At 42.4% G+C, this 24248-nt stretch overlaps 1 protein-coding gene across 1 annotated transcript in view; it reads left to right on the top strand.

The window, feature by feature from the left end:
- The window catches only part of SORCS3 (sortilin related VPS10 domain containing receptor 3), a 2496310-nt gene that overhangs the window by 1952674 nt on the left and 519388 nt on the right, over positions 1 to 24248 (top strand). Inside the window, exon 9 of the mRNA XM_085603452.1 lies at positions 19558 to 19737. Coding sequence (XP_085459578.1) covers positions 19558 to 19737 — 180 coding nt within the window. The remainder of the gene's footprint in view (positions 1 to 19557; positions 19738 to 24248) is intronic.

Genomic DNA, 24248 nt, shown 5'->3' with positions numbered 1-24248 from the left:
AGCTGGCTGAGTGAGGGAGTTCTTGTGGGGAAGAAAAAGCGTTTTGTTGAGTTTTCTAATGGAAAACTAATATTTGCAAATTTTTCAGTTTTCTTTTAAAGCTCTGCATTAATGAAAAACCCTTAAACATTACAAAAATTATTTGTGATGTGGATATTCCTTTCCTGAAGCAACATTTCACATATTAGACCGGTCAGAATAATGTGCCTTCATGCAGAAGCAGAGTGAAAGTGGAGTGTGATCCCTTCATCCTATCTGACATTTGATGATCAAATTGTATAGTTTTCTTCCTCTGGAAGGAGGTCTATCCGGGCTGTGCTGTGGAGCTTGATTTATTTCAAGAAGACCTACGCTTACATAGACAAATGATAGCTGACACCTGGGCAGGGCCCTCTTTTGTCCACCCAGTTAGGCTGACACCAATCACAGTGCGAGAGGAGTTGCCCCCTCAACTGGTTTGCTCATTTCCATGGCCACACCTCCGGGGTGGGCACAGCGGCTTCACACAGAGGAAGAAAGGCCATCTTGTTCCTAAATAGAGGGATACTGTGGGAGTTTTTGCAGTAGAGCACACAAAATGTGTTGCAAAAACGGACAGGGATACCCTTGGGAACTTTCCCCATAGGTCAGAGAGGGGCCAGGAGTGCTCTCCATTTACAGGCTAGTGCCAGACATAATTTTGGCTCCACTGGGCACTCTCTTCAGAACCCTAATGGACCTATGAAAGACACAAGAATGACCTTACCTGCTGTTGAGATCTGCCAGGAGCCCTGAAAGAGTGGACATACTCCCACTTCTACCCAGGACAAAGAAGGGGTCTCCTGTTAAGCAATAGGTACACAACAAGCTGCAATTTTCCTGAGGATCCCGGCTGTCCAATATCAACTGGACTTGTCCTGATCTCTGATGGGGGCTTCTGTTGGAGTGTGTATTGACCCTCAAGCACTGTTCCTGAAGTCTTGGGACCCTTTCTGTGTCATAGTGTACTCCTCCTGGCATCCAGAATAACCCAAAGTAGAAATCCCAATGTAGAAATATTCACCCGGCAAAGGCACCAAAAGGATCCATCCAGCGAGGGACCTTCCCTGGATGTCAATTTGCAATTTACACCACTCTTAGCTTTCTCACCAAAAGTCAACGGCTTCTCCTGGACCTCATTTGATGGCTATTTGGCCTTGTGGAGCCCTTCTCGTCCACAGCCTACTGCCTTGCCCCGCTGAGGATATTTTACTTCAGTTTCAGAGACTAAGGGTCTGATTGCGAGTTTGGGGATATGGGAGTGGGCCGCCATGCCATCGGCCTGCTCCCATAGTGCCTAACCCATCCACCCACCAGATTAGGAGTTTTCTCCTGGTCTGGCAGGCAGTGCTTTGGCTGTCCGAGGCGGTGAGCCTTTGAAAGGCAGTGCAATGGGAACGCCAAAGCAAGTTCCTGCATGGCATGGACTGTTAAGTCCATGCCGTCAGGAACTGGGGGTGCGTGCATACAGGGGGGCACACCATTAGCCCCCCCTGCATGCATCCCAGTGGCCCTGAGGCCCCCTTAGTTACCTCACCGCCACACTTTTCATGACAGATCCACCACCATTAAAGGTGTGGAGGTCAATAATATGCTTGGTGGTGCCAGCATCTTGTGGCCTCAGACTGCCACACCACCACTGAGGGATCACAGATCCCTGGTGTTTGCGGTGGCCAATGGCAGTCCGACCGCCAAAGTCATAATACCCTGCCATAGTGGGTTTAGAGGTCCATCGGACCGCCAAACTCATAATCAGGCCATAAGTCTTAAGGTAAAACTGCCAACTAAGATGAACATGGTTTTTTGTATCCAACCCGGGTCCATCTCAGGTACCCTTAAATAGCTAGGTCTCAGTCAAGCGCAACCAGATTACTGGAGTTGGTGCTTGACACTTGTTGCTATTTTCCTGTAAAACTTTGAGAATCCATATCTTTACTTCCCATTATTGGATGTTTGCCATTTTGGTGTAATTTTGTTCATGAAATTGTTCTCTGTTTTTATAAATTGGAGTGGGACTTTTATTGGGTTGTGTTTTTTTTCTTTACTTTTCAACTATTTTGGTACTACTAAATCTTACTCAAGAAATATATGTAAAAAAAACTCTGTACACTGTGCAAATCAATATGCCAGAAATCATCTAAATAACTTGCACATAAATTTGTACAGACCAAGACTGAAAGAAACTTCCACTCCAATAAAAAGTCTGAAGTCTCTACCCCAAAATTCCAACTCATTGGGCACTAAATTATGGAAGGAGACCCAACACGAAACACTTTAATAAGTGTTATTAAAAGACTTCCTATGTGTAACCAGATTGTGGACCCTTTTCTGGACCGTAAGTCAACTGTTCGGTTTATTCCTCAGAAGCCTCATAAACAATTTCTAGATACTATTTCCCAATCACATCTCACCGACTCCTGGAGACTTTCACACCCTGACTCTCTTGACTATTCCTTTTTCTCTCCTCCTCACTCATCTTTCTCTCGTCTTGACTATATTTTTCTTTCTCCTTCCCTATTACAAAATCTACTCTATTATTATTATTATATTATTATTATTATTTTATCAATTTGTAGGGCGCAACAGCTACCCAAAAAGGGTTTCCCGGCGCCTTGTCACAGCTAGAAATTGAGGGCAGAAAAGAGGGAGGTGGCTGTTGAGTGAGTTATTTTTCAAACAGCCAGGTCTTAACAAGCTTTCTAAACCTAAGATAGTTTCCTTCCTTTCGGATACAGGGGGGGAGCGTGTTCCAGAGGGAGGGTCCCAGGTAGGCAAAAGATCTGCCACCTGTTCTTGCTCGTTTAACCCTTGGTATGCAGAAACAGGCTGCCGTCTGCGACCGGAGGTTTCTCTTTGGCGTATAGAGGGAGGCAAGAGATTGGAGGTATTTTGGTGCGGTACCCGCTTTAATCCTGAACATATAGTTTAGGGCTTTGAAGCGGATTCTGCTTTCGATCCTGAGCCAATGAAGATTCTTACGATGGTTCGAAACTCCGGCGTTTTTCGGAATATTACAGAGTAGCCTGACCGCTGCATTTTGCGCTACCTGTAGTCGTCCGATCACAGATTTGTTTGCGCCCAGGTACAGGATGTTGCCGTAGTCAAGCCTAGATGTGATAAGGGCATTGACTACGGTCTTTTGTGTTGACACAGGCAGCATCCAGAGGATCTTCCTCAACCATTTCACTATGGTGAGACATAGGCTGGTTACTTTACTGGCCTGTTTGTTCATGGATAAGGAATTGTCCAGAATAAACCCCAGGTTTCGGGCGTGGGCCACCGGGGTAGGAAGTGCGCCCATCTGATCAGGCCAATGTACTGGTTTCCAGAGATCTTGATCTTTTCCCAGAATCAGTATTTCCGTCTTGTCACCGTTTAGTTTTAACTGGTTTTTTGTCATCCAGTTCAAGATTTTTAATAGTCCTTCCTTAAGTAACGAAGGGGAGTGAGGACAAGATTCAGAAAGAGAGAAGATGATTTGGGAGTCGTCAGTGTAGTTCATAAGCGTTAGACCTGATTTTTCAACAAGGTCGGCCAGAGGTTTTAAAAAATAAAGGGCTAAGGATGGACCCCTGGGGAACTCCATGCGATGCAGGTAGGGTGTCTGAGACGGCTTGTGTGGATGCGATCTGGAAAGTTCGATTGGCCAAGAGGGATCTGATCCAATCCAAAGCCTTTCCTCGCACACCATTAGTATATAGCTCTTTAATAAGAGTATCATGGGAGATGGTGTCGAACGCCGCACTTAGGTCCAATAACACGAGCGCGACCGTGTGCCCTTGGTCGAGAAGCTTTCTGATGTGTTCAGTGACACCAAGCAGGGCGGTTTCTGTGGAGAAGCCAGCCCTGAAACCAGATTGCGAAGAGTGGAGTAAAGAATTTTCTTCTGCAAAAGTGGCTAAAGCAGAGTGTACGTGTCTCTCTAGACATTTAGAAAAAGCTGGGAGCAGAGATATTGGTCTATAATTCGCCAGTATTTCTGGGTTTGCGGTTGGCTTTTTCAGAAGGGGTGTCACCATGGCGTGCTTCCATAAGGCTGGGACCGTAGCTAGGTCGAGGGACGAGTTTAGGAGATTAGCAATGATCTCCAATGAGTGGTCATCCAGTTTTTTAATGATTCTGATAGGGATGGGGTCCCTGGGGGAGCCGGATTTAATAGTTTTAAGGATTCCTTTCAGTTTATCTATTGAAAGAACAGGCCAGGATTCCAGTAAATTTTCACCCAAAAAAGTGGGTATAGAGTCAGAAGGAGGGGATGGTTCTGAAACAGAAATTTTTGCCTTAATGTCTGAGATGATTTTGTCAATTTTCTCAGTAAAAAAGCATGCTAGCGCCTGGCATTGTTGTGTGTTTAATGGTGGAGCAGCAGCTGTAGTGTGTGCGCCAGCCAGTTCCTTGACTTTGGAAAAGAGAGTTTTAGGCATGTTGGTGGCTTCAACAATAGTTTTTGAGACAAAAGCAGCTCTTGCTTTTGTACAGGCAGTGTGATAAAGATTCCTGGCTTCTTGGTAACTCCTTTTAGCATTGGGGTCGTACTTTTTACGCCATTTACGCTCTAGTGCTTTGCATTTAGATTTTACAATCTTAAGGTTATCATTAAACCATGGAGCCGGAGGGCGATGTCCGCTCCCTTTGGTACAAGTAGACGGCAGACATTTGTCGGCTGCATTGCTAAGCCAATTATACGCTTCAGTTGCTAAGCGATCCATGTTGGAGTTAAGGCTAGGAGGGTTTTGTTGTAGTGCCGAGTTTAATGCTTCGATGTCTACTAATTTCCAATTTTTTCTGCATGAAGCGTGAGTATTTTGTTGCAAGCTGTGGGAGGGTGGAAAAATAATGCTGAAATTAATAAGATGATGGTCAGACCAACCAGAGGGCAAGGTGGCAATACAGCTAAGTTCCCTGATGTTGGATATTATGGGGTCCAACAGGTGGCCCGCTATGTGAGTAGGGCTAGAATTTATGAGGGACAGATTTAGAGCCTTAAGGTCTTCTAGCAGGTTAGAGCATAAGGGGATGGTGGGATCTTCTAGATGCAAGTTTAAATCACCCAACAAGGAAAAATTGCTAGATGACATGTAGTAGGGAGTAATAAGGTTGGCAAAATTGGCTACCCATTGAGAGGAATTTCCTGGTGGTCGGTAGATCAGAAGGCCTGACATGGTAAAATTGGGGTTCAAGGAGATTTTGAATAGACCTGCTTCGCATTCTGGGATCGATACTGGTTCCAAAGTGCATTTTAGTTCTCTGTTAAAGATGATGGCTATCCCACCCCCTACCTGTTTCTCCCTGTCTATTCTGACGATGGCGTAGTTATCGGGGAGGGCAGTAGCAACATCCGGGCCAGAGCAGTCATGCAACCAGGTCTCGGTTAGGAAGAGGGCACTAGGACCTTTTTCTACAAGGAGGTTGAATATATCATGTTTATGTTTGGGCAGTGATCGACAGTTAGTGCTATAGAAAACATAAGTCAGCGGCTCGACTTTACGTAATAATTTGCTTTTTCTGTGTCTCCTGGATGGGTCAGGGTGGGGTTGACGAATGGTGGTGGATAGTGTACATTCAGAGCAAGCCCGTGTTCCGACTTTATGGAGGTTAGATATGGAGCACCTCGGATTTGGGGTAGGGCGCAGCGCCTTCAAAGCAGATGACGATCTTACCAGCCTTGGGGATGATAAGGGAGTGAGAGCCTCTGCCTCGTGCCCCGTCCTGGCACGGACGGGCACAGACGGGCTAGTCTTTGGCGTGTCTTCGGCGTGCTGAAGGTGTGCCCGCTGCGCTCGTCCGCTGCGCGTCCTGAAAGTGTGCATGTTTAAAACTGAATAGGAGGGGGCGTGGCCCAGTGTCTGGTGGGGGCCAATGGCGTCCGAGGAACTCGCTCTCCCAACAGCGCGATGTCAGCTGTGTAGGGGAGTGTCCTCTCAGCCAGAGACCACAGCGCACAGGTGAGGAAAGAAATACAATGAAAGCAAGTTTAAAAATCAAAGTGCAAATAGCGCGATTTAAAAACAGGTATTTGTATTTTAAAACGAGTAACACCCCCGGCTTTCCGCCTCAAGGGTAGCTATCACAGAATGCCGGCTCGTAATTCAGCAGTTCTCTTCTTCTATTGAACCTATACTTATCTCGGACCATGCCCCTATTGTGACGGATCTTGACTTCCTTCCTCCGCGTCCCAGGTCTTCTCGCTGGCGATTTAATAATTCTCTTCTTACTGATCCTTTCTTTTCTTCCTCCTTTCGTTCCTTTGCTACTGAATTTTTTATGTTAAATGATGTTTCTAACATTTCCCCCCATTCTCTTTGGGACTCCTTTAAGGCTACGGCTCGCAGGTTTGTCATTGACTTTGTCTCTAAGAGGAAAAAGCGTTTTCTTCAGAAGCAGAAAACTACATTGGCTCATATTAAATCTTTGGAACATAAGTTTTACTCTTCTCCCAATAATCCCGTCCCTCCTGATCTTATTCGTGCCAAGCTCGAGTACAATAAATCTACTACTGACAACGCTTCTTCGGTGCTTCTTCGCAGTAGTGCGCGTTATTATGGTGGACGCAATAAGGCAGGTAAACTTCTTGCCAACTATCTTAAGTCCCGCAAGGAGCGTTCCTTTATTGAATCCATCTCTCTCATCTGAGAACACCTTATTACATAAACCTCAGGATATTCTTGACCAATTTCAATCCTTTTATTCTGCGCTTTATACTCCGGAAGCTTCCCCCCCTCCCTCTTTGGTCCAGGCTTATTTTGATAAACTTCCTAAACCGTCGCACTCTCATCTCAATCTCCCAGACTTGGATGCGGATCTCTCTTTACAAGAGCTATCTGCGGTTTTGAATATTCTTACCAAAGGCAAAACCCCAGGTCCTGACGGTTTTTCGGTTGAATTCTATCTACACTTCTCTGATCTTTTACTCCCCAAACTTCTTTCTCTCTTTCAATCGTTTTGTTTGTTGGGCAAGGCCGAGGGTACATTCCAGGAAGCTACCATTTGTCTCATTCCTAAGGATGGTCGCGACCCCAAATTCTGCAAGAACTATCGTCCGATCTCTTTAGTAAATGTGGATTACAAGTTGTTTGCTAAAATTCTTGTGTTACGGCTTGACCCCCTTATGCCCCATCTTATTGGGAAGGAACAATGCGGTTTTGTTAAAGGCAGACTTACCTCCGATAATTCTCGTCTCTTTCTTAATGTTTTAAATAAAGTCCCATCTCTCTCTATCCCCTTGGCAGCTATTTCTGTTGATGCTGAGAAGGCCTTTGATAGAGTTGACTGGTCTTTCCTTTTTGCTTCTTTGCGTTGGTATGGTTTTGGCCCTCGTTTCATCTCTCTCATTTCTCTCTTGTACTCCTCCCCCAAAGCTGCTGTCCTGGTTAATGGTCAAGTCTCTTCGTACTTCCCTCTTCAACGGGGTGTTCGTCAAGGTTGTCCCTTATCTCCTTTACTTTTCGTTCTGGCCCTTGAACCCTTTTTGTCTTCCATTCGTAACAACGACTCCATTTTAGGTTTTCCATATGGGACTAGTCAATTGAAGCTTTCTGATTATGCGGATGATATCCTTCTTTTCATTTCTGCTCCGGAAACTTCTATCCCCCCTTTACTGTCTGAGTTTGATTCCTTTTCCCAGGTCTCGGGGTATAAAATTAATTCGGATAAAACTAAGATTCTCCCTCTTACCAAATTTTGCACCCCTTCTGTATTCTCTTCTCCTGGATTTGCTTGGAATAGTTCCAAAATTAAGTACCTAGGAGTATGGTTTTCCAACTCTATTTCCTCCTCAATTTCTTTAAACATGTCTGCGGTTTTGTCTCGTATTGATCATTTATTTTCCACCTGGAATCCCCTCTTTCTTTCTTGGTGGGGACGAATGGATTCAATCAAGATGATGATAGCTCCCATTTTAATTTATATTTTGTCTATGTTACCTGTTCATATTCCCGCAATTTATTTTAAACGCATCGACTCTTGTTTGTCGAGATTTCTTTGGAGCAAGAAGAGGGTTAGAATCTCATTAGCATGTCTTCGCAAGCCCAAGTCCAATGGTGGGATTAATTTCCCAGATTTTCGTCTTTACCATAAGTCTTTCTCTCTCCGTCAGGCATCCAGGTGGCTGGCTTCTACTCCCTCTCCTCTTGCTCCTCTGTGGCTGCATATCGAACAAACATTGTTGTTGCCTTTTTCTTTCAAAGAGACTATTCGTTTCTCTGCCAAAGCTCCGCACTCGTCACTCCCTTTATTTAAACACACCTCTTCTCTTTTAAAGCCTCTCTTTAATCCTTCACCTACTACTCGGGAGTCTTTTCTGAATTCCACCGTTTGGTATAATTCACTTATTCTTATAAAGAATAGACCCATCTTCTGGAAGGCTTGGAGGTCTAAGGGCATCATCTGGGTGAATCAATTTTCTGACGGTCTTTCTCCTTGTTCCTTTCCTCAATTTCAGAGGTCCTTTCACTGTCCTCGCTCTTTTTTGCAAACGTTTGTTACTCTAATGACACTTATTCTTGATATTTTCTACTCTCTTCCTTCTTCCCCTTCTTCTGCTCCCTGCGCTCCTCTTCTTAAGGTGCTTTCTGTCCTCCCCAAGGCTTCCCTCATCTATAAATTATTTTCCGCTCCTAACCCGGATCGCCCTAAATCTAAATTGGAGCTTTCCTGGGAGGCGGATTTGGGTTGTGTTTGGTCCGTTGCCATGTGGGATAAACTCTGGTCCAGATCTCTAAAAATTTCTCGCTCTGCTTCTCTTACTCAATCTCTCTTTTATCTGTATCATAGGCTATATCTATCTCCACTTTCTCTAGCCCGTTTTTCCTCCTCTGCTGATTCTCTCTGCTGGACATGTTCTTCCCCCAATGCCAACCTTTTTCATCTCTTATTCTTATGTCCCTCTGTTTCTCACTTTTGGGATTCTGTTTGGCTATACATCTTGCGCATTTTCGCTATTTCCTCTCATTATTCTATACCTATCCTTTTTCTTGGCAGTGTATCAGACTCGCTAGTTCTCCCTCTTCATTCTCGCGGTCTCTTTGACCTCATGCTTGCCTTAGCCTTTCAGCATATTTCTTCCAACTGGAAGTCCCTCACTAAGGTCTCCATACGCTGCTGGTGGAACTCTCTATGTCACTTCCACAGACTTGATACCGCTTTTGCTTCCTCCTGTAATCCCACCCACAATAGGGATCTCTTTTGGTTACTCCTTACCTCTTATCTAGACCGGATGGTTCGTAAGAAGCTATCAAGCACCAATGCAGAAAACTTTGACCCGCCTTGAGGAATTTACATCCTCTCTGCTTGCAATAACACTACAGGATTTATTTATTGTTATACTTGCTCTTCGTATTTGCTATTTGACTATTGTTTTCGCCTACAGCACTTACTTCTAAAGCATGTTATTGTATTTTCATATTGCATTGTATCATTTCCTTTTTCCTTTTTTCCCTCTTTTATTTCTTTTCCCCCTTACCCTTTCCCCCTTTCTCCTGTTTTTCCCTTAAAATCCTTATAAAATGCTTTTGCTCGTTTCTTATGATATTGGCCTTTTCATGCTATTTAACTGTATTTATGCTGTCGCTGATATCTTTGTACTAATATTTTCCTGAAATAAAGCTTTTCAAACATAAAAAAAAGACTTCCTATGGGTAGACTATCCTGCTCCCTAGTGTATTCCTAAACAGCTAAACTGATATGTAAACCTTCTCTTCCCTTATTGGTATTGTGTCGTTTAACATCATCCTCTAACCCTTGTCCTCATTTCCCTGTGCCTTGATGGCCAGGTATTTTTAGCACATTATAACATAAATACAAATAGAATAAACTATGACACATTTTATCTTATTTAAGTTTACCAACACATTCTTCATATGGAAAAGGTTGCTTTTCTTTGCATTTTGATGGTAGTATTTCAATCATTTACTAGAATCATATTGATTAACTAGGCTTTGGTAAATGCTATTATTTTCTATAAAATAATGTGCATGAGATCAAGATGTGATTCAAGAGCACCACATTCTAATGCACACATCTTTTTTAAAAAAATGATGTTAAAATCCTCATACAATGAAAGGATATGCAATGACAATAAAACAGTTATATTAGTTTTATGGTTCAATTGTCTGATTTATGTGTAATATAATACTCCCATTACTTGGCCTTACATGGAAATAAAGTGCAATGGTTGCAAGAAATATACATTATGAAGTCGAAGCACTTCCTGAAAGAGAAGCAAAACCATCCCACAGATGCAAACTTTGAAATCTGCCACATATTTGAGAAAAGAGTGCATGTATGTTTGTTTTTTTACCATATGGCACACATAATACTGTGATCTGGTTGACTGGGGCACAGAGCCATAACAATAGTTGTATTACAAAAACATACATTTTCCATTGGAATACTCTGGTACATCATAGGTTTTTGCACTGGCTAGGACAACAAATTCAGGGGAGACTCCCATTAGACAAGCACATATTTCAAAGTTCAAAAGCATCCTGCAGTGAAGAGAAAACAATGTAGATACAGGCAGTGCCTAATTTGAGCTGGTGATTTCTGGTGTTAGACACCGGCACTTAATTGTCAACACTGCCACTAACGACAACTGCAACATGGTGGTGCTGTTTGTGTAATTTAAAGATGAACAGAACAACAGTTGTTTATCAATTCAATGTACATTGAAAAAGAACTGTTACCTGCTGCCAAGCCATTCTTATAGCTTTGGGGGCCTCAGACAGTCTGAACTGTCATACTTGTGGCAGTGTGATAGTAGTTGTGTTGGTACTGTCATTGGGGGCAGTGGCAATGGGTGATGCAAGCTGTGGTGGCCTCCTGATAAGGGCCCGGGCATTTTATTTTTCCAGATTAAGCACTGGCTACAGGATTTGACACCAGTTTGTGGTTTTATTCACACTAGCTACATTTTCATTACTAAACCGGGTGGACATTCATCACAATCTATAAGATTTTCTTTTTTTTACTTTTTTTTTTTTTGTCCTCATTTGCCATTACCCTCTTAAAGGAAACACCATCCACCTTGTGTGTCACGAACTGAGAAAAAAACAGCACCAGATTTTAAAGTTAACTCTCGTTCCAAGACACAATTTAGAGAATGGCGGAAGATAAGTCCACGAGGAGGGATGCTAGTTAGCAAGGTTACTCCATCAAGGTATCTTTCAACCTGTTGTGCCGAATCGTTGAACCGGTGTTCAAGGTCCATAGAGTAAAATAGGCATAATCATAGGACCCGGGGGAAAAAAAAACAAAAAAACCCCCGTCATACCTATTTCCACTTTACCAATAAGTCCCAGAAAGCCAAACTTTTTTTGCTAGCAGATCTAGCCAGGTCCACCTTAGATGTATCATATAGGGATGTCAGCCAATCTTTGTGTGATGGAACAGCGGCGTCAACCCAAAACCTGCATATTTGTCTTCTTGCCAGAAGGATAGCATAAAGAAGAAAGGATCTTGCCTGGCCAAGAATGTTTTCATCTATACCAAAAATAACTAGTGACAGGGTGATGGACACGGAGGAGTTAAGTATGGAGTCCAACGTCACCTTTATTTACTCCCAAAAAATACAGATAGAAGGGCAGTCCTTGAACATGTGTATATCTGATGCTTCAGGGAGATTGCATTTGTTACACTTCTTTCCTGGCAGAAATTTTGTTAGTCGTAGAGGAGAGAGGTATGCACGGTGGATAGTAAACAGGTGGTTGCGCCTTAGCCATGCGGGTTTAACTATTTTATGTAGAAGAGTAAATGAAATTACCCATAATTGCTCACAGTGACGGCCCATCTCCACCCCCATAATTGATCAGGGAGATTAAAGTCTCCATCCACCTCCTCCAGGATACTCCAATACCAAAAGGCCACCTCTTTACCGCCCGCCTGCCTTACCACAAGCTGATATTCCAGGTTGCTGAATTTTCTCAGCGGGACACCTTTCCTAACAAGAGCCCGGGCCCAACTATCAAGCTGCATATATTTAAACCTCGATAGCCCGGGGCCTACCTTGTCCCGCAGTTCGTCCCATGTCACCATTGAGCCCTTTACCAACAGCTCTCCCCACCTTGCAATTCCAGTGTAGTTCAAGGGAATCGCCAACCCGTCCATCAAACTCAATGGTAGGCCCAGGGAGTCCCACACAGGGGTATAATTTGAAAAATAGGACAACCCTATTTTCTTTTTAATCTGTGCCCAGAGTCTGGCCATAGATTGGAGAGTCTTTAGTTTAACTTTCTTGAAGAACATTGATCTCCAAACTTATACAAAAATCCTTGAGATGGTAGTTCAGCCCCGGCTAACATGGCCTGAAACATTAATCCTATCGAAGAGCTAGTTGGTGATTTCAAAAGCATTCTGGAGTAGGACAATTGAAAGGCCCAAGCATAATACTGCAGGTCGGGTAAAGCCAACCCACCCTTTTCCCTCCTCCTTCTCAGTTTCTTCCAAGCCAATCTAGTGGCTTTATATTTCCAAATAAAAGAGTTAATTTCTCGCTGAGCTTTATCTATTTGTTTAGAGTCAAAAGCCAGGGGAATGGTGTTAAAAATAAATGTGATCTTAGGAAGGATAGACATCTTCACTAAATTTACTCTCCCCAATATGGATAATGGGAGGTAGGACCAAGCTTTTAATTTTTTCTGACAGTCTTTGAAGACCCGATCTAGATTATTTTGCGCAATATTCCCAACTTCTTGGGTGATACGAATACCGAGATATCGCATGGAGGAAGTCACAACAAGTTGTGTATTATTAATATTCCACACCATTATCTCAGTTTTACTTGCATTTATCTTGTATCCGGATACCTGCCCAAATTCCTCTGCGCGCTTAATGTTGGTAGGGAACATAAGACCGGGTCTGTTGTAAAGATAAGAATATCGTCCGCATACAGGGCTACCCTCCTTTCCCACCCCTCATATTTAAAGGGAGGGATATTGACCTCCTCTCGTAGTACCTGAGCAAATGGCTCAATGTACAAATCGAAGAGAAGGGGAGGGAGGGGGAAGCCCTGTCTTGTCCCCCTTGTGATTTTAACGGGTTCTGTCAGAGTATTATTTACTAAAAGTCTAGCAGCTGGGGCCTTATACAAAAGAGAGATCACCCGACAAAAGATGTCTCCAAACTTAAATTTTTTCAAGACCGCAGCCAAATAGGGCCAACTCACCCTATCGAAGGCCTTGGTTGCATCTAAAGTAAGAGTTGCTAAGGGGAGGGAGAAGTTGGAAGCGATGTCAATGGCCCTGACTAGGTCATACGTGAGGTCTGCCAACTGACGACCTTTTATAAATCCTTTCTGATCCTGATGTATAATTGAGCCAATGACCTTCCCCAACCTAATGGACATAATGGCCGCAAATATTTTGTAGTCATTATTGAGGAGTGAGATCGGATGGTAGGATCCGCACTCAGTCGGGTCCTTCCCTGGTTTAAGAATCAAAACTATAGTGGCTTCACTCCACGATTTTGGAGGGTCTTTGCCTCTTAAAAGAATTCTGTTAAAAAGGATCGTCAGGGTTGGTATGATAGCTTCACTCATCGCACGATATAGTTCTGCTGGTAAGCCGTCGAGGCCAGCCGCCTTCCCTTGCTTAAGTTGCCCAATAGCTTCACTGACTTCTGCTTCTGAAATTTCAGATTTCAAGCAGCTACTTTGACCAGGGGAGAGAATTGGCAACGATACTTCATTCAACCAAGAATCTCTTACGGAGTTGTCATCTATGATGTCCTCTTTATAGATGGCCTGAAAAAAGTCCTGAAAAGTTCTCCCGATATCAGAATTTGAGATTCGGGGAGATTGTTCGCCTTCCAGCTTTATCTCTCTAATATATTTTTTTGTTTGATCTGATTTTATTTTCCAGGCCAAAACCTTCCCCGCTGCTTCCCCGAACTCGAATTGGGAATTTTTACTTGTCTCCCATCTCCTGGCAACCCTTTCTTGTATGATGCTCTCCAGTTGTCTTTTTAAGTCGGCCAATTTTTCTTGCTCTCCTTTAGACCCTATAGAGGTACAGAGTTGTTGTTCGATAGATTTCATATCCAATTCTAAGTTTGTGATCTTCTCCCTATATATCTTCCGTCTCTGAGAGGCACTGCTGGTAATACTGCCTCTCCAAAATGCCTTCAGAGCATCCCATACTATGGCAATTTCAGTAGATTCTAGATTTACTTCTAAAAAAAACTTAGATTCGGCTAGTAAAAAACTGATTTCGTCTTCTGTATATAGGATCGACCGATCAAATAACCAAGAAGCATGTCCTATCTGCTGGCCGGATTTCAAGATGAAGCAGATGGCTGAGTGATCGGAGAGATGAGAAGGGAGATATGATATCTCCATTAATAAGTCTTTAAGACAAAAACTGAACAGAGCATAATCAATTCTTGATTTATGCTTGAATTTAAGATTCCGAAATGAGACTCCCAATTTGTCCCCCGCCTTTTCCCTCCATATGTCGGCTAGGCCCAAGCACATATTTCAAAGTTCAAAAGCATCCTGCAGTGAAGAGAAAACAATGTAGATACAGGCAGTGCCTAATTTGAGCTGGTGATTTCTGGTGCTAGACACCGGCACTTAATTGTCAACACTGCCACTAACGACAACCGCAACATGGTGGTGCTGTTTGTGTAATTTAAAGATGAACAGAACAACAGTTGTTTATTAATTCAATGTACATTGAAAAAGAACTGTTACCTGCTGCCAAGCCATTCTTATAGCTTTGGGTGCCTCAGACAGTCTGAACTGTCATACTTGTGGCAGTGTGATAGTAGTTGTGTTGGTACTGTCATTGGGGGCAGTGGCAATGGGTTATGCAAGCTGTGGTGGCCTCCTGATAAGGGCCCGGGCACCTATTTTATTTTTCCAGATTAAGCACTGGCTACAGGATTTGACACCAGTTTAGCTACATTTTCATTACTAAACCGGGTGGACATTCATCACAATCTATAAGATTACTGTTGTAGCTAGAATAGGGGCCTGTTAGACCTGGCATCCTTGGTGTGGTTTCCCCAGTCTTTTTGCCTCTACCTTCTGTATTTTTTGTATTATGCTGGACTTTGATTTTGTGGTTTATGTACTCTAGGCACTTTACCATTGCAGATCAGTGCTAAAGTGCAAGTGCTCCCTGTGTAAATTATGATTCTGAATGGTTATCCATGATTGGCATATTGGATTTACTGGTAAGTCCCTAGTAAAGTACACAGTGTGTGCCCAGGTCCAGTAAATCAAGAAATTCTAGTGGGCCTGCAGCACTGGTTGTGCCACCCACATGAGTAGCCCTGTAAACTTGTCTCGGTATGCCATTGCAGTGTCTGTGAGTGCAGTTAACCTGCCATGTCGACCAGGCTAGTGCACACACTTGCCAGGACTTAACCTTCCCTTTTACTACATGTAAGAAACTCCTAAGGTAGGCCCAAAGTACCCCCGTGGTCAGGGTGCAGTGTATGTGAAAGATATGATATGTGCTGATGTGTTTTACATGTCCTGACAGTGGAATACTGCCAATTTGGTTTTTCACTGTTGCATGGTCTAGCTCTCCCATAGGCTGTCATGGAACTGCTGTGTAACCTTTTACAAGCGCAACTTTCAATTGGTAACAGCAAGACATTTGGAGTTTGGTCTCTCTGAGCTCAGAATTTACAAACACATCATTTAGTAAAGATGGTTTTTAAATTGTGTGTTTGAAAATGCCACTTTTAGAAAGTGAGCATTTTCTTGTTTAACCATCCTGTGCCTCTGCCTGCCTATTGAATTAACGTCTGGTTTAGACTGACAGGGGCTTGTTTGTGCCTTCACTCTAGACAGTCACACAAAGAGAATTGAGGGGTGCCCTAAAAATCCTGATGGCCCATCACAAGGCTGATGGTCCTTCCTGAGCTAGAGTTGTGGAGGAGTTGTCACTGACAACTGAATAGGGCTGTGCCTGGCCTCTCACAATGCTGTCTCCACCTCTGTGGAGTGTGTCTGGAGGCAAGAGCCAGCAGGACAAGAACTTGTGCACTACAAAGACAATCCTTTAAAAATACATACTTCAAAGGCCAAAAGGAGTATAAGTATTGAATCTAAAACCCCAGACTTTTAGAACAATGTCACAAGCTAATTGGAACAGACAATTAAATATATTTTGCGGTTGAATATCTAAACCTGGTATTTGCTGGAGATGTTCATGACATCCACTGTAGTCTCCTATCTCCCTCTCTATGAGTGCAGTCTGAGAAAAACCTTCAAAAATTGCTGTTAACCAGATTAGCATGTCAGAAATAAATTATAATTTTAGATCAGTTGATATAAAACCCATACAGTCAATGGTATCCTTAAATTGAGAATTGTGTATCAGCAATTAATTTGAAGGCCTCCCTGACCGAGAACATCAATCTTTGTGCCAGAGTAAGAGGAAACAGTGTACCAAGGGAACACCAGAAATTTATAAGAGAATGTAAACATCTCAAAAGAGGACCTACCACCGAGGGAATAGCATCAGTATTATGATGGAGGTATCATCTTAAACACTAGAGATGTAAATAATCTTAGAAATACAGCAAAAATATGTCACTCCAAGCCCGTTCTTTAAATAAATGAAAAAACAGCTGGCTATTAAATTAAAAGGGGAAATTTGACCCAACACAGACCGTGAGAGACAGAAATAGAGAGACACACACACACCCTCCACCCACCAATAATCTGTACCATGTTGCTAAGCTGGTGAATATGGCCAGCTCTTGAGATTTTATTGAAAGTAAATAACAGACATTCATTTTAATGGTTTGGAAAACCTACATAAATCAATGAAGGTACTCTTTGTTGGGGCGTTTCCTTCACTACGTGACAGAAACTACCCCAGGTATCTACTGCTTCTTGGAACTAGAGCAACCTATTTCACAAGTCTTAGATAACCGGCAAAGGCAGCAAATATGTATGTAAGTATGAGGAGTGCAGTTAAACCCAGAGTAACCTGGGGTGGGAGATAACACAATGGGTTCTCTGGGATGAACTGCAAAAACCTCCAGCATACCATATTATTGTATTCTAACAGCAAGGTGTGTTAAAAACCCAAAAGAGGATGTCTATAATAAATCTTGGACCACTCATTTGTTTGTAGCAGAAAGTCGTAAAGATCTGTATGCTAAGATTGTAAGTTTTAGCCTTACAATAATGAAAAACGAAATTAGCAGTATTTAGGACATGCCACACACATCAGGGCATGTCCTACATTTCACATACACTTCAACCTGCCCACAGGGGTTCCTTGGGCCTAACTTAGGGGTGACTAACATGTAAGAAAATTTAAGGTTAGGGCCTGGCCAGTGGGTGCACTTGATAATAAGTATCAATGGGAGAGGGAAAGGTACTGGAGGCAATTCACTTCCCCTAGTATGTGTGTATATATCAAAAGGAACTAGCTCTGGAGTAGGTGCTCCTAGCGTTTGTATGAATTGAAATGAAAGCACATTATGTTCTGAAAAAAGCCCTCACTCACCAACCTAGTTGGTGACATGCTTCATCATTGGTCCCCACCCAAGGTTCCAAGTGCACCTCGGGTGCCAAGGGCCCATACATTGAAATAGTCATTTTTGCCCTGTGAGACCCTTAGGACAGTCTTTTTAACATCCACTCACCCACTATCACTGCACTCTCATGATACAATACCCACTCCACTGTATCCAGGCGTCGTAGCACACCTGAGGTGCACTCGGCACCTTGGGTGGGGCCCAATGTTGAAGCATGTCACCAACTAGGTTGGTGAGTGAGGGCTTTTTTCAAAACATAATGTGTTTTCATTTCAATGCATACAAACGCTAGGAGCACCTACTCCAGAGCTAGTTCCTTTTGATATATACACAAGTGGGTGCACTTGCCAAGTCAACATGGCAGTAATAGACAGCACACAGGCACCGCAATGACAGGCCTGAGACCTTGTTGCAAGGCTGCTTGTGTAGGTGGCACAATCAGCCTACTGTCAGTATTTGGTTTACAGGCCCTGGGCACACACAGTGCACTGTACTAGGGACTCAACAGTAAACCAAATAAACCAATCATGGAAACATCAATCCATAACAACAATTGACAAAGGGAGCACCTGCACTTTGGCACTGAACAGCAGTGGCAAAGTGCCCAAAGCATCTAGACCAGCAAAACAAAGTCCAACACACAGCAAATACACAGGTGGCAAAGGCAAAAATACAGCGGAAACCCTCGCCAATGATGCCAGGTCTAACAGTAAGCAGGTAAGACATAGCCAAGAACATCTCAAAGAAAATCCAAAACAAAGTTTGCTTCATCCGGACTCAATTTGAGCTCCCCCTTTGAAAGTGTCACCTAGGACAGTTGTACCCTATTTTTCAATAAAGGCTTTCATGTGGTCTCTGATTGGAATGCCAAAGTCCCCACAAAAACACAGAAAACTGAAAGTAAGAAAATTAGGATTACCGTAAATCCCCAAAGTGATACTGGTCTTTGAATAAACACCAGATAATTAGGTAGCAAAGTGAAGTAGATCCATTGGAAAGATTTTGTCATAGAAGATTGGTTCATGTGACATGAGATAACGCACTACTTAGATGGCATGTCCTTAGCATGGAGATGGTTAACAGCACTGATGAGGGGGTAGTTTGTCCTAAAATTTATGTTAGCTGCAATCTAGGCTACCACCGTTTTAAAGCTAAAATGAATGCTGATATAATTTCACAGTATAGGTGTTAGCGGTGCTCTGAGACAACAGTGAAATTCAATTGCAAAGGTCCAGGGGCCACAGTATGATTTGCTATGGGGGCTCAGTGCAGAGTCGAATAATCTGCTTTTTTTGTATCTGAGCCACTAATATTCCTACATATCAGTATTAATTTCTCAGGGAAAATGCATGAACTAGTCCGAAAAAAATATAAGCAATCTCTGTTCATCGTTTCCGTCTTCTGTCTAAAATCCATGCATTAACCTGGAAAGGTTCTAAATTATATGTATGAACTTTAGACAGTTATAGCGCAAAAAAAAAACTGGTATTTTTTATTTATTTTTTCCTTGTAATACTTTCTTGCTTTGGCAATCACTGTCTCTAAACTTCTCAGAGAATGTCCACTACGTGGAGCATTGAAACATTCTTAAGGACAGAATGGTGTTCGGGGCAAAATCTGATGTGCGCCTAATGATACAATTCTTCTATTTAAATGTCAGCCTTGCAGCAAGCTCTTGTCTTTAATATATTTTAGAAACAGTCCCGAACAGGTACAATCAGAAGGTTATATATTTCATATCAAAGTAATTTCACCGCACAAGCTGCGAGCATGATTCGAAGCACATCCCTGCATTCAAATAAATCAAGTCATATTCATCCTTCATCAGTGCTGAATCCCAGCACTGAGATCCTGACCTTACCATGTCTAGAATCATGTTTTTTTAATCCATAACGCGGATTCTGTGATGTATTGGCGCAGTGAAACAGAAAATTATGCAATGTACTCAAGAGTTCATTCCCCTCCCTCTCCAGCGGCGCCATCAGTCACAGTAATTGTTCTAAGTCCCATCAGCAGTCAATGGTCTTCTTTCTTTCTTAACAGGACATGCACATCATCAACACGGATGAAAACCAGGTGTTTGCAGCTGTCCAGGAGTGGAATCAGAACGAGACCTACAACCTGTACATCTCAGACCCCCGCGGGGTCTTCTTCACGCTGGCTTTGGAGAACGTGAAAAGCAGCAGAGGACTGGAGGGCAACATCATCATTGACCTTTATGAGGTATGCAGGCAAGGTCATTCTGCAGCTGGAGAACCGGAAGTGAGGAAAGCACCTGTCTGTCCAGACGAGCCTCAGTCCTTCCTGAAATATCAGGATCATCTGTGTAGTTAACTCCCTCAAGACCCAAATAAACTATATTTCTGAGGAAGAAAGCCCTGGCCTGCAAATTCTCAGGAGTTTTCTACTTTATTAAGACCTTAATATTTTGGTTCACCATGTTTCCAAGCACTCCTAATTGTGCAAGGTGATGTAACTGACACAGAGGCTTATAAAGAGGTTGCCACACGTGCAGTAAGTGGTGTAGCAGGCATTCAAAGCTATTTTATTTCACCGCTCCTGATGTGTTTTTACATAATGGGCCTGGAAGCCTCTTCTATAGTGCTAGGTCCCATTGTATCATTGTATATCCAAGCAGTTCTCTGTTGAATAGAGACAGATATCCATGCAAATAAGCATCCATTCCAATGATCTGGCATGTTTGTAGTTCTGTAGAATGTACTGCATCCTACACTGAAAACTATCAGGAATTCACGTGACACTTATCTTATGTGTAAATTAATAAAACATATAAACTTGAAGTTGGGCACCCACAGCTGTGTTAGGTAAACAAGCACAGTTAAGGAAGATGTCCTTCTCATAGAGCCTGTCAGTTTCCCCCTCCAACTCTGCTTAAGGAAGACCGAACTGCTGGCAATGTACATTCTTAGAGATGTGTCTGTGGCTACAAAATAAAAAAAGTACCTGCCACAGCCCACTTTGTACTGCCACGGGTCCAATTGTGTACTGCCACATTTCACATAAAACCATTAAAAACTGCATTAGCCAATGCCATACAAGGCCTGCCATTATCCCTTTTACTTCTAAACCTCATAACATGGATGTCCTTCCACTAATGAAACCAGCAAACAGGGACCATGGTGGCCTTGTCATATAGTCATCGTACAGCAACACTTCCTCCGTAAGATGGAGGAAAAAGCAGCTGCTCTCCAAATGCATGCAAAGAAGATTAGCATCTCCCTTGATCTATACCGAGCACTCCAAAGTCGGTCCTGGAGGGCCAGATCCATGCTAGCTTTTTAAGATAACTACATTTATCGAAATGGGGATATGCTAAAATTCTGGCATGGATCCGGCCCTCCAGGACCGAATTTGGAGAACCCTGAACTAGACAACTAATCAAACATAAGAGCCCTCTTCATCACCGAGAGAGCAGAACCAAATAAAAGATTACATACTACTCTTGCTGGACAAGGCCCTCTCTATTCTATTAGCTATATATAAAAGGGATACTTTAGCAACCCTGAGTTTATCTTCTTGGTTTACTGGACCCAGCAGTATTTCCAAAATTGATTAGACAGAGGTGAATGCATCATTCCTGGAGCAATGAGTAGACACAAGAATGAAAAGTGAGTTAGCAGAACCCTCAGACTTGAACTATTACAGATCTGTAGCCACAAGTGAACCCCCTATGTATTTATCTTTAGATCTTACCCAATGGGAGTGATCACTTATCTTTTGCTTCAGGGTGGGGTCAATTTACTGGTCCCTGTTTTTTAAAAGCTGCTTAGAACTAGAGGGAAACACAGTATCTAATTGCACTTGCGACAATAAATCTTCACAATCACTTTTGCACTTTATCTTCTTTTGCAATTTGCACAGTAACCACGCAAGCACTTTATGAAACCCTTGTTACGCAAGATAGGATTTCAACGGTGTAAAGTAGCATTGCTCCAATTACAGTTTTTAAGTTTGCCTGAAATTTGCTACCATGTCTTGCCTTTTTGAAAGCAGCCACTCAGTTTAGGAAAGCTATGATAGCATAATTGCACTCTGGTCATGTTTTTATACTTTTTATTGTATTTTCCTAACTTTATGCATGTTGTGTTTTTTTTAGGAAGACTCTCATATACACTTGCTCTCAGAGAAGAGAGTGATTTTCTATGTTAGCTCGTTTCTCCCCTTGTTTATTAGCTCACGTTTAGGTAGTCATGACTCTTACTGAGCTTGCCTTTTACAGACGGAGCTATGCTGAGGCCAGCGACGGCCCGTATAGGGCGTGTTACCGGGGCTGTGACGTGGGGCAGAGGAGGGGCAGGATGGGGGGTTGCAAAATGCGGCATATGGCCGATTGCAGGTAAGTTACGAAAAAAATAAATAAAAAGAATTTTGTTGCTCGCGCAGCATCGCCAAATGCGATGCAGCGCGTGCAACAAAATTTGTTTTCTTTATTTTTTTCGGAACTTACCTGCAATCGGCTGTATGCCGCATTTTGCAACCCCCCACCTTGCCCCTCCTCTGCCCCACGTCACCGCCCCGGTAACACGCCATATACGGGCCGTCGCTGGCTGAGGCACCTCGTCTAACTCTTGCGCTAGTAGGAGTACATAGGGGACCATATTTGAGGTTTTTGTTCTCCTTCTCTTTACTTTTCTAGCTTTGGCAAATTTTGCATTTTTTATCCCTCATAAATTTGGTTATTTGTGGAAATGTGGAATCTTAAGCACATCAATGCTTATATACCTTTAACCATTTTTAACCTCATGTATAATTGTTTTAAAATTCTTTGAGAGAACATGGATTTGTATTGTATTATATGCACTTTTATTGTCTGTTTCCAATTAGATCGAATACAAATTTTGAATTGAATTGAATTGAATACATTCTACTCATTCATGATAAAGACAAACCTACCGCTTGGTCCTCCTCAGTGTGTGAGCAGTCTTTGTCACTCACGACCAGGAAGCACTATTAGGCAGCTTGTCAGAAATCATGGGTTTCTGTAAAGCTGTACTTTATTGAATCGCTTCCAACCTCCAATCAGGTGTCAATTTGTTAATCTGAACTTCTCCAGAGATTAAGAGTACAGCAAAAATGCATCTTCTCTCCTCTTAGCTTCAACCTGCAGATTAAGAGTCTCAGAGCATTCCTAGCCAATCATGCCATAACATTTATCAGTAAGCAGAAAACCTCAATCTGTACATTAAAATCTCAACAAGCAACTGCATCCAAGAATGCTTAGCATGACCCGAGCCCAGAGGTCAAATCCTGTTCCCTGACATGACCAAACATTGACCCTCCCCACAATATATGGCAGTTTTTGCTTCCCCCGTGGGTTTGAGTTAAACAGATCCCCATAGTTATAAAACTAGAAGCTGGTCGGCGAGCAATTTGTTTTCCAAAGTCATTAACCTCACCATTAAACCACATCTCCTCTTCAATGGTTAGTGCAATATTAATTATCTTTTTTTGTAATGATTTCTCTCTCTAGGAAAGTTGTGGCTTCCGATAGAAGAAATAATTGATTGAAATAGTTAGCAAAGATGAGGAAAGTAATTCTATCTGGGCTATATAATATTGAAGGAGGTAATTCGGACCTCTATTGCTAACTATTGAGACCTGGTTTAAATAAACCTTTATCTGCGAAATATTGCAAAATGTTGTACACGTACCCACAAATCATAGATTCTGATACATGAAATAAAGATTCACAGAATTTTGTGGTGCAGACAGCACTCACTAATGTATTGCTTTTATTGATCTGATGCTTTATATATATCGCAGACCAGCCCAAAATGGTGCCTTACAGTGCTGTGCAACAGTATATGTTTAGCAAACATTAAGATAATAATAAACTAAAACAATTACAATGTGAAGCAGTGCTGTAATGCACGTGAAAAATAAATGTTTTGACCCAATACTATGACGTTCATATTTTAGAGCCATTCATAACAAAATAATTATTACAAGATCAGAATATTTTTAAGGGATCCTGGAATTGGAACTGTATGAAAAGGGTCATGAAATCAAAGTCTAGATGCCATGCATAATGTGTATACGTAGGCTGAGTGAGGAGAACATATTATATATTATTGCATACAGCTCGTTCTTGGAAAACAAAAAGGTAGGGGCATGGTTTAGGGGAAAGATAATTCCACATAATGGGACACTGTGCAAGAAGAGTGAAGAATGAACTATGTTCTACAAATGCTAAAAACTGGATCGCCTGAGGTTCTAAAAGTGGGATTCCATTTGGGATATGGGCACAACTGCAGAAGTTAAAATTCCCAATGTGGTGAACAGCCAAAGAGTTGTAACTTTGTGAATATTGGCAAGCATCGGCACTGGCTTTCTCCCATGTACATTGCATTCCTAATCAGATGCCTTTGATGGCTGATAAATGAAAGTGGAGACAGAGATGGGATATTGGGGAATACATGTCTTTACATGATAAACTGTTTTCACTGTGCCAATTAACGAAAAACAAAATTTAAGCTGTACACTAATGCTAAACGTGTCAATTTCCCAATCTGCAAAATACCTACAGACATGCATCAGCGAAATGCTCAAAAGACTTTAGCAAGCTGATGAATTTGCAGAACTGCATTCAAATTTCATGTTGATTGAGGCAATGTAAGAAAGGAGTGCCATGCAGGAAAAGGGATGAATATTATTGGCTACTTATTGCATGAGAAGGAACTGAAGGATTATTATGCAGAATTGCTATGCCAGTA

This window comes from Triturus cristatus, chromosome 1_2 (assembly GCF_964204655.1).
Source record: "Triturus cristatus chromosome 1_2, aTriCri1.1, whole genome shotgun sequence".
NCBI lineage: Eukaryota > Metazoa > Chordata > Amphibia > Caudata > Salamandridae > Triturus > Triturus cristatus.
Note: the sequence above shows the minus strand (reverse complement) of the source record. Positions and strands in the feature narration are given on the sequence as shown.